General features: G+C 49.9%; 1 protein-coding gene across 2 annotated transcripts in view; it reads left to right on the top strand.

Moving 5' to 3' along the window:
- Positions 1-14,638, top strand: part of ALG1 (ALG1 chitobiosyldiphosphodolichol beta-mannosyltransferase) — a 233,498-nt gene that overhangs the window by 15,650 nt on the left and 203,210 nt on the right. The window contains exon 2 of one of the 2 annotated variants that reach the window (XM_078662966.1): positions 3,992-4,069. In XM_078662966.1, coding sequence (XP_078519092.1) covers positions 3,992-4,069 — 78 coding nt within the window. Of the gene's footprint in view, positions 1-3,991; positions 4,070-14,638 lie in introns of those variants that run through there. The other variant, XM_078662967.1, reaches the window with a different exon arrangement.

Below are 14,638 nucleotides of genomic sequence, written 5' to 3'. Positions count from 1 at the left end.
GAGTTCAGTTTCAGGCGGCTGTTCTTCATCCATTCGGCTACCTCTTTTTTCATCCCTTCGTGAAGGTTGGCTCTGGCGGTGGCGGGGTCGTTGGTGAGGGAGAGGATCAGCTGGGTGTCGTCGGCGTAGGAGATGATGTTGAGGTTGTGCTGGCGTGCGATGGCTGCGAGGGGGCTCATGTAGACGTTGAAGAGGGTTGGGCTGAGCGAGGAGCCTTGAGGGACGCCGCAGATGACTTCGGTGGCTTCTGATCTGAACGGGGGAGGCGGACTCTCTGTGTCCTTCCGGCGAGGAAGGAGATGATCCACTCCAATGCCTTCTCCTGGATTCCGACGTTGCTGAGGCGCTGCACTAGGGTGCGGTGGCAGACAGTGTCAAAGGCCGCGGAGAGGTCTAGGAGGATGAGGGCCGCTGTTTCTCCGTTGTCGAGCAGGGCTCGGATGTCATCGGTCACTGCGATCAGGGCGGTCTCGGTGCTGTGGTTGGCCCGGAAGCCAGACTGCGAGGGGTCGAGGGATCCGTTTGTCTCGAGGAAGGCGGCCAGCTGCTTGTTGACGGTCTTCTCGATGACTTTTGCAGGAAACGGGAGCAGCGAGATGGGGCGGTAATTCTTGAGATCGGTGGGGTCGGCTGATGGTTTCTTTAGTAGAGCGCTGAGTTCGGCGTGCTTCCAGCTCTCCGGGAAGGTGGCGGTGTTGAAGGAGGTGTTGATGATGTCCCGTAGGTGGGGTGCGATGACAGCGTCGGCCTTGTTGAAGACGTGGCGAGGGCAGGGGTCGGTCGGAGATCCGGAGTGGATGGAGTTCATCGTGCGGACGGTCTCTTCGGTGCTGACTGGGGTCCAGGCGTGGAGGGTGGTGGTGGGGGGCGGTGGTTCGATCGTGGCGTGCGTCGGTTGAGTGCAGAAGCTGTTGTGTATGTCCGCGATCTTGTTGTGGAAGTAGGAGGCGAGGGAGTTGCAGAGGTCTTGCGAAGGGGTGATGTCGTTGTTTCCGGCGTTGGGGTTGGAGAGCTCTTTAACGATGTTATAGAGCTCCTTGCTATTGTGTGCGTTGTTGTCCAGTCGTTCCTTGAATGCAGTTTTCTTGGTGGCGTGGATCAGTTGGTGGTGTTTTCGGGTGGCGAGCTTGAGGGCAGTCATGTTGTCCGGTGTAGGGTCTCTGCGCCAGGTTTTCTCGAGTGCTCTGCAGTTCTTCTTGGAGCTCTTGAGTTCGTAGTTGAACCATGGGACTTTCTTGCTGCCGGGTCTGCTCGGCGGGGTCTTCAGAGGGGCGAGGTTGTTGGCCGCTTGGCTGGGGTTCATTGTGCTGGTGGGAGGGTTCTTGCTCAGGGAAGTAGCGAGCTGGTCGGCAGTGATCTTGTTCCAGCTTCTGCGTGCAGCCTGATGCTGGTGATGGTGGATCGTGGTCCTTCTGAAGCTGAAGTGGACGCAGCTGTGGTCCGTCCAGTGGAGTCCGGTGGCGTGGCTGAAGGCGATGTCCTTGCTGGATGAGAAGACTGGGTCGAGTGTGTGTCCGGCGTAGTGGGTGGGGGTGGTCACCAGTTGCTTGAGTCCGAGGTTGGCGAGGTTGCCCAGCAGGGTGGTGGTGTTGCGGTCGTTGTTGTTCTCCAGGTGGAAGTTGAGGTCCCCGAGGACAAGCACAAGCAACGAGGGGGCAGGGGGGCACAGAGGCACAAAAACCGGATCACAAGCAGGGCAGGGCAAAGAGGCACGAAAACCGGATCACAAGCAGAGCACAGAGGAGCAACGAGGGGGCAGGGGCAGGAGAGCAAGCACAAGCAACGAGGGGGCAGCAAGCACAAGCAACGAGGGGGCAGGGGGGCACAGAGGCACAAAAACCGGATCACAAGCAGGGCACAGAGGCACAAAAACCGGATCACAAGCAGGGCACAGAGAAACAACAAGCAACGAGGGGGCAGGGGCAGGATTGCAAGCGCAAGCAAGCAATGAGGGGGCAGCAAGCACAAGCAACGAGGGGGCAGGGGGCACAGAGGCACAACAACCGGATCACAAGCAGGGCAGGGGACAGAGGCACAACAAGCAACGAGGGGGCAGGGGCAGGAGAGCAATCACAAGCAACAAATTGGCAGCAAGCACAAGCAACGAGGGGGCAGCGGGGCACAGAGGCACAAAAACCGGATCACAAGCAGGGCGGCACAGAGGCACAAAAAACGGATCACAAGCAGGGCACAGAGGCACAACAAGCAACGAGGGGGCAGGGGCAGGAGAGCAAGCACAAGCAACGAGGGGGCAGGGGGGCACAGAGGCACAAAAACCGGATCACAAGCAGGGCACAGAGGCACAACAAGCAACAAGGGGCAGGAGAGTAAGCACAAGCAACGAGGGGGCAGCAATCACAAGCAACTAGTGGGCAGGGGGGCACAGAGGCACAAAAACCGGATCACACGCAGGGCAGGGCACAGAGGCACGAAAACCGAATCACAAGCAGGGCACAGAGGCACAACAAGCAACGATGGGGCAGGGGCAGGAGAGCAAGCACAAGCAACGAGGGGTGGCACGAGGGAACAGACGCACAACGAGGGGGGCGGAAAGCACGAGGGAACAGACACACAACAAGAGAACAGACGGCAAAAAACTTACCTGCACAACGCCATGACACCACCATCTTTCTCCGAGGCGAGGCAGAAATGCCTCGGAGAAAGCAGCGTAATTTTCTGATTCGGGGGCGTGGTTTTCTTTCTCTCCTCTTCCCATTGGCTGGAAGGTAAAATTCCAGCCAATGGTAAGAGGAGAGAAAGAAAACAAGAAAGAAGGGAAAAAAAACGCCCCGAATCGGAAAAAGACAGGGCTTGAACGGAGTGATGCCCCTCTCCTCCAATGGCTGGCCTCCGTTTAGGAAGCCAGCCAATGGAGAAGAGGGGCGGGTTCAAGCCCCCATACTAAGAAACATTAAATTTCGGACCGAGACTGCGCAAGCGCAGCCTACGGTCCTCGACCTAAAAAGGACAGTAACCACCTGAAGAAATGTATTACATAGAACATGGCCAACAGGTATATTTGCTACTCGATCTCAATTTTTTGTTTCCCCTGGAAACTAAAAAGAGGGCACCAGAAATGTAATGACTTCAATTCTGTCAATTTCAGGGCAATCAATGGAAGCACTGTATAATTAAGAATATGTTGCTGCTAGACAAGTAGGCGTCTTATTGTATTTTTCAGGGGCAGCATCAATGTCAAGGAGCCTGTAAAATTGTCTGTAGAAAAGAAAGGACAGGTCTTAGGATTTCTTTTTACTGTCAGCCCTGTGCGACCTGGGTAGTTCTCATTTAAACCTATCTTCCTTGTCTCTTTCATCCTTCTATCCCTCTCTTCAGGATAAGGTCTAACGTGCTCAACCAATCCTCTGTGGAGGACTTGATCGGCAGGTCAAAGTTTCTCCTCTTGACAAACCTCCCAGCGTGACACCCTCTAATGCTTCTGTGTCCCTATCCATCTTTTTGGCTATTTCCAAAGGGCGTTTTCCCTCACTCAGAAATGTAATTGGGACAGAGGACTATGTTTTCTACAGGGTTGTTGTTAGGTTTGAACTATCCTGGGGTCCAGCATTAAAATACATTTATTTTCTGTCATGTTCAGATCGTTCTGTTATGAGAGCGTCATCACAAATCAATATTAGAACTCTGAACTCTCTCATTCTGACAGATACCCTCTACTTCTAAAGTGCAGGGTAAGAAGGTACTGTTAACCTTATGGTTGTTATTGCATTGCCAAAGACGATTGTGTCCAAAAGAGGTGGGGTTATAATTTAAAGGAGGTGTTAATTTCCTGTGTTATGGTAAGTTCCGGCTCTAATTTACATGTAGCCATAGCAGCAAATGATAAGCAAGCTCTTTTTTGTTTTTGATTTGGGTTCAGTCAAAGCAAACAGAGTTTCTGGAGAAGTGAATGATATATTCACTTTGACATTGAGCCATTATTTCTGAACATATATATTTTTTTAAATAAAGTTTTTTTTCTTTTTTTCTGAAGGTACAAAACCGCATAAGGATATCCTATCTAACGAGAGGATAAAGATTGTGCCAATTTCTGAAGTTAACCTGTGGAAAGGTAAATATAATGCATTTTGAGAATTTACACAGGCGATGTGGAAATGGAGACAACTACCTGTAGTTTTACATCTAGTGATGAGGCAAGAATATTCTTTGTAAAATTGTATTGCCCATTAAAAGACTAGTTATAGTATTTCAGGCCAATATTTGCAATTATGCATTGATCTAATCATCATAGTCATCATCAGGAAATCTTTATTCGGGTTAATTAAAACCACAAAAGATACAGATTAAAAAAATGCATACAATTATACTGCAATTGACGATTATTTACAACCAATCAATCAAACGATCAAAACATTTGGTAAAGCGCACTACTCACCCGTGAGGGTCTCAAGACGCTGGGGGGAGGGGTGCTGCTACTGCTCGAATAGCCAGGTCTTGAGTAGCCTCCTGAAGGTAAGTAGTTCCTGGGTCTGCCGTAGGAGGATGGTGAGGGTGTTCCAGATTTTGGCGGCGAGGTGGGAGAATGATCTGCCGGTGGTCGCTCTTCGGATGCGGGGGACGGTGGCGAGGGCGAGGTTGGCGGAGCTGGTGGTTCGGGGTGTAGAAGGAGAGTTGTCTGTTGAGGTATGCTGGTCCGGTGTTGTGGAGTGCTTTGTGTGCGTGGGTGAGGAGCTTGAAGGTGATCCTCTTGTTGACAGGAAGTCAGTGCAGGTCTCTCAGGTGGGGTGTGATGTGGCTGCGGCGGGGGATGTCGAGGATCAAGCGTGCAGAGGCGTTCTGTATGTGTTGTAGTCGTTTCAGGAGTTTGGCCGAGGCTCCTGCGTAGAGTGTGTTTCAGTAGTCTAACCTGCTGCTGACAAGGGCCTGGGTGACCGTTGTTCTTGTTTCGGTGGAGATCCACCTGTAGATCTTGCAGAGCATGCGGAGGGTGTTGAAGCAGGAGGATGAGATGGCGTTGACTTGCTTGGTCATGGAGAGTGTTGAGTCGAGGATGAAACCTAGCATACAATGCTAGGTTCCATATTCTCAGTTCGCTATTTGGGCCCCGTCAGACCAATGTTACAAATAGTGTTACTACGAAGATAAAATGATTCAGTAAAAGCAATGCAATTGCATTTGTATAGTGCCTGTGTAGCAATCTTTTTAATACATTTCTTCCTCATGCACCAGACAAAGTGTAAATATTTAACCAAACTATGTAGTGTTCCTACGGTGGTATCAGATCTGACTATCGTAAGCAAAACATAGAGTGACAAATCACTTCCTCCTTGGAGCTACATAGGCCTTACAGAAAAACAGTAGATGGGCCACTGATTCCTCTTCCTCATTACAAGCCCCACAAAAATTATTTTTAAAATTTTTTATTTGTAACTTTTCACCACAAACTGAGCGGTCATACACTGTTGCAAGATTATTCTTCTGGGAGTGACCCCACACTTCCGTGGCATAGTCTGCACCACCTAAAGCTTTAGCAATATATATTTCTAAGGCAGGGGAAACAAACCTAGTAGAGGTAGGTTTGGACACTCCATGTATGGATGCATCAAATGTTATGTTGTAGTTTTAGCGTACTCTTATTGATTTACATGTACCAGGGCATATTAGTTGTCAGTTTTACTCCCAGGTCGAAATCCTTCACCCTTTCTAGTACTAGAGCCGCTATATGTTTTAAGAGGATTAAGGGGCCCAGAATTCTGGTTCATCTAGGAAGATATCCCTGGGCATCCGATCGGTGCCTTGCCTGAGGTAATGCCATTTATTGCGTGCAAGGTATCTGTAAGTGCTATCTTTAGTGGTTCTGCATTCATCAACAGAGAGTATGTTGCGAGTATATCTTCCCCACTATTACCATTATCAGTGTATGTGTATATATACAGGGCAACAGTGTTTTTGATCTATTTATAAGGCTGGATATGACAATCTATATTACTTGAATTACTGCGGTTCCCTTTGACCATTATGTGCCAAAACATATTGCAATCCTTTAGTTTTGCCACAGTGAGTAGATCATTCCACTTCCTGCTATCTCTTCACAACTACTTGTATACTTTAGTAAATTTCCCTTGCATCTCTGATCAAACCTAGATTTTTTACTCTTAATGGCAGATATGAGGGTATTTTTTTAGCTCTTTTGCATTCCTTATTAAACCATGTATTGTGAATTTGATTACCTTTGTGGGGCGAGTTCTCAGACCTTTGAAAATATTTAAGTAGGGATGCAAAAGAATTGTTGTGTATATTGACAACTACACAGTAACTGTTATCCAGAGAGGTTGTCAGTCCTATTCTTTCCAGTGCCTCTACCAATTCCCTATATATCCTTGCTGGATGCGGGCGCTTTTAACCACCCGCATTGATCTAATGTAATATTCTCCTTTCTTTGCTTGTTGCAAAACTGGAGACGTGACACATGCTCTCAATCTCTTTCTCTTTGTTTCACACTTTGATTACTTTCCTTGCTCTTTTCCAGGTCATTTAAATTCTTAACTTGCTTTTTACCACTGCCTTCACTGCATTTCTAACCAGGAAGGTAGTCCATTCAGCATTTTTTCTGTGAAGAACATCCTCATTCTACTCTTTTGGTTTGACGTTTACTAATTTGCAGACCATTTAAAACAGGAGATAAATGAAGCACTTATATCTGATAGAGACTACTAGCCGCAGATTCCTTCACATAGAATTATCCCCAGGCGTGAGACTGGATCCGTAAAACTTTTGCCACAGCATCCCTGCGCGCCGTGGGTGGGGCGACACCACGCGACTCCGCCCAGGTGTCGTCCGCGTACGTGACATCAGCGAGGTCACATAAGACCCACCCCGGCGCGCCTACGTCAGTTTTTTCCTTTTCCGCGTGTAACGCGGATCCGGTCCTTGCTACGGGCCTGTTTGGGCCATCTTTTTTCCTTCCATTGTCCCTTCTTTGTGGAACAGTGTGCGAATGCCTTCGGGCTTCAAGACTTGCACGTGTGTGGGCGTCTTATGTCGGCAACGTACCCTCACCTCATTTGTATGTGGTATTTGGGGGAGGATCACGGCACCACTGATTGTGCGGCGTGCCAACAGTTGAAGCCGAAGTCAAGGTGGGAGCGCCGGATGAAACTTCTCATGGCGCGGCTCTACAGGTCTACGTCCTCCCCTCGGTCTGCTTCGGCTTACGGCTTCAGATAAGGCCGTGGTCGTCGTCTTCGCCCTCCTCCGATTTCACGTGAGCGTCGCTCCCCGGTGGGTAAGTGTCGCAGTTTGTCCCCGGGGGCTGGTTTCCGGCCTGCCGGGTGCGTGGGCTTTCCGCGGATGATGCGGCCTCGCGTGTCGTCCTATCCACCGTTTCCTGGTGTTGGGGCGTCGAGAGTCCAGCTGTAGACATACGCGGCAGCTATGCAGGCCACGCTGGCATCTCCTTCTCCTTCCCTTCCTGGGGCCTCAGCGGATCCCTTGCCTTGCGCGGGGCCCTCCGCGGCGGTGGCTCCGACCCCGGCGCCGACTGGTTCGGATCCAGGCTTGGAGGATGTGGTGCTGTTGGGGTGCGGCTCTTGTGGGGCACCTCCTTCAGACCACGGCATCTCTGCCTCGCCACAAACTTCTGCGGGAGTCCCTGTGGTGGTGTCTCGGGAGGTCGCCGGGGCTCGGGTTGCATCCCCGATCCCCTCTGTGTCCTATGACAAGGTGGTCCTGTCTAAGGCCGCGGTGATGCTGCTACGGTGCCGGCAACGGCTGGACCGTGCAGAGTCACAAGGGTCCGTGGACCCTCTTCGTCACGCTCCGGGTCGTGGCTGGGTGGGGACCCCTCGTCCCTCTACGGGACCCTCTCAACCCTCCCCACCGGCGGCTGCCTTGTCGGAGGTTGAATCGTCCCTGGCGCTGCCACATGGTTGCCGGACGATCTCTGCCGCATTCTGGGTTGTGGCTGGTGGAAGGCTTTGTGTAACTCCCCAGGCCCTTCTCGTTCCTCCGTGCAAGCGGCTACCTCGGCGGGGGATGAGTCTGCGTTGCTCCGGCGCCGCCCCGAGGCCAGTTCGGTTCTGGCTCCACTCCGGTCCCCAATGTGGTGTGACTGGGAGGAACCCTGTCCAGCGACGCCGGGTGGTGCTGACGTTTTGCCTCAGGCGGCGGACTCTACGGCTCCGCGCAGGTGTCGTGCTGCGGATTCATCTTCGGACGCTCTGTCTTCTCCGGAGGCCGGCTGTATATTGGTGTCGTCCTCCCCAGAGACTGGTCACCGCGTGGTATCTTTTTCATCGGCGTCGTCAAAGGGCGGTTCCCGCCTTTCCTGAGGCAGAGGTGTTTGTCGGAAGAGCTGCAGGTCCCTCATTCTTCGGCTCCTTCTGACTTCCAGGTCTAGCCCTTGCCTGTCCCGCTTGGCTTCGGGGACGTTCGCCTTAGTTTGCAGCCGTTGCCCACCGAGGAGCTGCTTTCTCCACCCCGGGGCCCTATGGAGGCAGGTGCGGCTTTTGCCCACGCGGTGTCCACGGCCGTGGGCATTTTGCACATGGGTGACCCGGTTGCTCACTTTCCGGCGGACCACCTTTTGGAGATCTTACTTCCCTTTGAGGATTTGCTCCTTTCTTCCCTGACAGGGGATTGGAGGCGTCCCGCCTCAGGGGATCCGGTGCCTCACCACCTTCTGCACCGGCATCTTCCGGCGCCGCGTGACCCGGCGTGCCTTTCCCTCCACCCCTCTGCTGCCAGTCTGCCTTTCCCCTCCCTGCCGCTACTGTTGACTCCACTGTCCCGGGAGGCCTGCTGGCTGGATTCTTGGGGGCGCAACATGTTCGTCTCGACCAGCGCTACCCTGCAGGCCCTTAACACCTTGTGTGTTTTGGCTCGGGCCTCCTCTTGTTTGTGGGACTTGGCTGAGTCTCTGGGATCCGCAGCCTCCCAAGAGACGGTTCAGGTCGACTTACGGCATCATGCTGTGGATGGCCGGGAGCTAGCAGCGTTTATTCTCTGCTCTGCTTTAGACATCTCAGAGGTGCTGGGCGGGCCATGGCTTCCTCAGTCGCCCTCCGTTGCCATGCTTGGCTTCAGGACGGCGTTTTCCCTGAAAATATTCGGGAGTGGCTCATTGATCTTCCGTTTGACGGCACCCTTTTGTTCCATGTCCCGGCTGACTCCGCCATCCAAAGGTTCCTGGCGGGACTCCGTCCTCCTCCTCCTCCTCCTTATCCTCTTCCGCCTTCCCCTCCTCAGTGACTGCTGAGTTGGGCTGGTTTTGGGCCTTCTTGGGCCGCTTGTTCTGACTGTGTAGTGTGCTTTCTGGCCATTGAGTCCTCCTTGGGATTTTGGCATTGTTGGCTGCTGGACGGCCCTTTGTTGCCTTTGTGTGTGTGTTTGCTGGAGTTGTTGCGCAGACTCGGCCCTGAGATTAGGCCTTCTGCTTTGCTTGGGCTGCTTGTCAAGCCTTCTGCGGGGTGTTTTTTTCCCCGTGGTCCTTTTGTTTTTTCCTCTGCTGCGGAAGTTCTTCCAAAGAGGGTTCCCATATCTTGGGACTTAACGTACCCTATGTGGGGTAAGAGTAGCTATTATATAGCTTGCGCTCTGCTAGGGAGTTCTGGTCGCCTTCGGGTGCCGCTTCTCCGTGGCGTTTCTGTATGTTGCTTTTGCTTCTTGAGGTCGTGTGCGCGACCCCTCGTAGTGTTGGGGCCGGGCATTTTCTCACCTTCCTGCCCCTGCCCTGAGGGCTGGGGTGATTCTGAGTGCTCCGTTGTCGGGCGTAGACTGCCCGGTCTTTCTGGGACCCGGGCTGTTCTTCTTGCTTTTGGCAGCTTATGACTGTTGGTGCTGTTATGGCTGGCCTGTTGCCTTCCATCTAGAGGGAGCTTGCCTTCCTTCCCTCTTTTCCTTGGGCTTTCTGGGCTTCTTCTTCTGCTTCTTCCTCCTCTTCCTGTCTTGGCATTGGATGGAAGTCTTTTTCCTCATACACCCTCTGGGGTCACTGGTGTTCTCCTTGTGAGGGTTTCTCTTGCCTGGCTGGGATTGAGTTTCTCTTCTAGCCCGCAGATCTGGTCCCCTGTGGGACTTCCTGTTCCATCCAGGCTGGTGGGGTCCTTTTGCAGACCCTCCTTACCTGTGGGTATGGCTAGGGTATCTATTCTACGTGAAGGAATCTGCGGCTAGTAGTCTCTATCAAATGTACGAGTTACTTACCTTCAGTAACGATGTATCTGGTAGAGACTTCTCTAGCCGCAGATTCCTTCACGGCCCACCCTTCCTCCCTGTTCTGCGAAGACCCTTGTGTTGGTCCTCGGTACGCGCTCCTGGTGGGGGGCTGTGTCTCCCCTGAGTCCCTTCTTTGCTCCTGACAGGTGGCTCCGTCTGGTTGCGGTTCATTCCTCTTCTTAGTTCCTTGGAGGATGGGGTTCCGGTGCTTATGTGCCCAGCTGCTCTGGTTACTCCAGGTTTGGTGGGTTTACCTTCATTCTCTGTCCTTCCCTCCCCTCCCTTCCCTTCCTGCTGAGGGTCCTGGCCCCTCTGCTTACCTCCGAATAGGGGTCATCTGGCTAGGCCCTGCCCTTATTCCTTGGGGGGTGGTTGCCCTCTATGCTGGGGTGGCTTGGAGGTTTGTGTTTCTGTCTATCTTGGGACTGTCTCCTCTTCCTTATTCTGGATGGGGGTGGTGGCCCTGTTGCATGTATCATGGCTTTTCCTTGTTTCAGGGGGAAGACTGTCTATGTACTGGTAGGGTGGCTGCTCAGGGCTCTGCTCTGTTCTTTCTTCTGCCCCTGCCTTTGGACACTGCAGTGTTGCACTGTTCCTTGCGGTGTTGTTTCTCTTCTTTTTTCTACTCTTTCGCACACTGTTCCCATGCTCCCACAGTGTTTTGTCTGGTGGCTCCGCGCTGTGGTGCGGAAAAGTTCTCAGAAGAAAACTGGGCGCCGGGGTGGGTCTTATGTGACCTCGCTGACATCACGTACATGGACGACGCCTGGGCGGAGACTCGTGACGTCGCCCAGCCCCCGGCGCGCAGGGATGCTGTAGCAAAAGTTTTCCGAATCCAGTCTCAAGCCTGGGGATAATTCTACGTGAAGATAAATATCGGAGAATAGATGCTCACGGCAATGGCAAAAATAATATGTGGTAGAGGGGGTATTGAGACACTTCTGTAAGTTATATAAATAAATCTGCATTTGAACCAAATGATTTAACAGGATATACTCTGCAAGGTGGATAATCTGTGGAGTGCTGTGAAGATACCAGACTCTTTGTTAAAAGGAAGTGGTGTTCTTCTTTTTTGAAGTGATCATAGTTGGGCAGCTCCAAGGCTGAAATTAGGGCCAACTAGTTTGCTTCTGCCAGCAGGGAAACAGACCTGACTCTTGATATAGCCTATGAGAGTATCCAGCCTATGGTCAGATTTGAATATTACAATGAATAACTGCACAGGATCATATGCTAAACTTATGCTGAACTTTCATCCAGCTTCCTTGATGTTCAAGTAATGGATGGCTTTGGAAAGCTGAACTGGGTGCGAATGTCGAAGTTTAAGACTTTTTCAAATTGGCAGAATAGTTGTTGTGATGAAAGGGAAGTATGGAATGTGAAGTGGGTTAGCATTTTGAAGACTTTTAGTGTCTGATGATGTGAAGAGTTGGCTATAATGTTGTAGTCTGATTGGGTAACACCTTCCAGAATACCTTCACATGACTCTTGTGACTGGGCTGCTGGCTGGAATCCCTGAATTAATCTCGCCACTGGTGATCTCTCGAGCTTCATTGTAGTCCATTGTTTTTCATCAGCTTTGTTACTCCAACCAGAGACCTGCCATACACCAATGAGTCTTGATCCTTCTCCGTTAGAACAGTCCAACCCGACTGCCATAAAACGTCCTTTCTAGACGAAAACACAAAACCCCCCTAGTCTGGTTGTAGTTAACTGAGGCCTCATTAGTGAGGTATAGCTAGAGTACTGTGGAAAAGTGAATATAGGACCACATTTTGGCATAACTTCGGGTATTTTATGCAACAACAATAAGACGTTGGAAGAATTGCTTGTATTAATGCTAGCAATCGCTTGTGGCCGTACCCATTCCTTTTTTTCCACCCAAAAAGTCTCTACAGTGAACTGCCATATGCAAATTAAATATGGTTCTGTTTTAATAGGAACAGTCGATGGCATGGCAAACCATTGCTGAATGAGTGCATTTATTCATTTTTTGCTGGGATTGATTTCTGAGAGCTTGTTTACTAAGCAGGATTGCATGGCAATCACCTACTGTTAGCATATTTGCACAACATAGAAGCTATTAGTGTATCACACTGCAGGATCTAAAGCAATGCTATGTCTAATTAGTGCACGTTTTACCCTGTGAGCACATACTGTATTAGTCATGTTGTATCATTATGACTGGATGCCTGCAGAAAATATTATTGTTGGGGCCTACAGGTTCATACCTGAAATACTGTCAGGAAGGGTAGTTAGTGAGGTATTCTAACCTGTGTAGCAAGACCCTACACCTTACCTTGTATATCATCATGCCTAATGAATGATGTAATGTATAACACCCTTCCGCCATAGGGCTGGAAAGCAGATCACAGTGGAATGGTGGCTGCAGGCGCATAATTGTGCTCTTGTAAAACATATACAAAATGCCTGGTTCTAAAGGATCCAGAGATCTCTTAACAGGAAGTATTCTAGTCTCACCCTCAGGTAGCACACACAAATCTTAATACTTGCTTGGATAAAGGTGCTGGTGGTATAACATCAACAACACAACTAAATAAATAAATACCATAGGAAGGATAAGGAACAATAGAGCCAAACCAAGCACAGAAAAAGCAAACATGTCTTATCTGACTGCCAAAGGAAATTAAAAGAAGTTCAAAAAGGAGTAAACTAACGTTATTGTAGCAGTCTGATGTAACCAATTTTATTTGATTGGTGATGTTGAAAATGGAAGAGAAATGACTTACTGTGAGTCTCATTAGTGAGAGAGGGTCTAAGTTGTGTGGTAAAAATTACCATTTTTTGCCGTGGTTAACAGATTTACCTTGGGCATTGTTATTTGTATGGTTGTCTCTATGGTTGCACGTCCTACAAAGTGTCCCTGGAATAGTAGCCCTGTGCTGATCTGCCGCCAATGTAATCCTCTCCTTGAAACACAATATTCTTCTGCCAAGGACATTTGTGTCACAAGTGTCCTGAGATCTGTTCCACGATATTTTTTGTGTTGCTTCTCTGCAATGAGATGGGCTAAAATATCAATATACAAGAATGGTAATATACTCGTACATGCCTCCGACACAACTCTAGAACTCTTCTACCAGATTTTCCACAAGATAAAAACACGTTTCACAAACAGAGCTCCCGACTAATTGCAGCGCTTCAACCAATTCCCCTACAGTTTCACCAGAATGCAATCATCACGCACTCTTACAACACCCAAACCCCCTTCTCCCAAATCATTCACACTATTAATACTCGCCCGAACAATACCACAGTGATGCTTGTGAGAGGTACCATTTCTTCTTTGTAAGTTATGGATGCACACACTATAATCCAACTGCACGACGTGATGAAATGCTACCCCACCGTTCAAGCAACGACTATCAAACCCCATTGGCATCCAGAGAAGACAGTTATTTTGATACTCCGATAGCCATAAATTCTCCAACCACACCCCACAATACCCATAACCAAGGCACCCCAGTATGCCAGCCCTCTAGACTCTGCCAGACAAACAATGCGAATGCAACAGACCAACCCACGAATAGAGCTATTGGAACAGGCATAACCCCCGTCCTCTACACTACAAACAATCAAAACCCATGTCAAATTCACATACATACATCTCATGATCACCACAAAACATAACCAAATTAGGCAACTGGATGGTAAACCAGCACCAATTGTGAACAAAAGGGTCAAACAGACGCACACCCCCATCAAGCACACACCTGCAAGACAGATTACACCAACTCCCGCTTACAGAAAAGACATAGCTTACACAAACGGAACAGCACACCTAAGAGATTGGCAGTTAGAAAAACCGAGACGCTTCCCATGTGTCTGACCTGAATTCTAAATACAACATATTTCACAGTGGCACAACCGTCTTGCTCGGCTGGAACACATAATAGTCAACCTTAGGCAGGATATGAAAATGATCTCAACAGCCCTACAAACGGCCCTATGCACCATACATGATTGTAAGCCACAGATGCTGCTTGGATTAGATCCCAACCATGATAACCAATACCCTGCACACCCAAATCAAACATGCAGCCCTGGCCAACAAGACCAGTGTCTGATGGTACCTGTCGGCCCAAGAGAACACGCAATCCGTTATCCAGGTAAGACATCCCTGACCTGTTATAGACATACCAAGAAACCTCCTAGACTCCCATGGCACTTTACTCCAACATACTGACCTTTATACACGCCAACCAATGTAGAAAACTAGTCAAAATCGACATATTAAACCACAGAATCTAATCACAATCCTATCCTCCCTGACCATCTAAATAATCCCCAGATAAGAGTGACAAAACTTAAATGCATGTTCAACAATTGCAGGTCGGCTTCCAACAAACCACGGACTTAGCCAAGGCGATCATGGCATACTATTCTTGACTGAAACATTGCTTAATCCGTTGTCCATACCCATTTCAACCTACACTGGAATGAC

Source organism: Lissotriton helveticus, chromosome 10 (assembly GCF_964261635.1).
Source record: "Lissotriton helveticus chromosome 10, aLisHel1.1, whole genome shotgun sequence".
In the NCBI taxonomy this organism is placed as follows: domain Eukaryota; kingdom Metazoa; phylum Chordata; class Amphibia; order Caudata; family Salamandridae; genus Lissotriton; species Lissotriton helveticus.
Note: the sequence above shows the minus strand (reverse complement) of the source record. Positions and strands in the feature narration are given on the sequence as shown.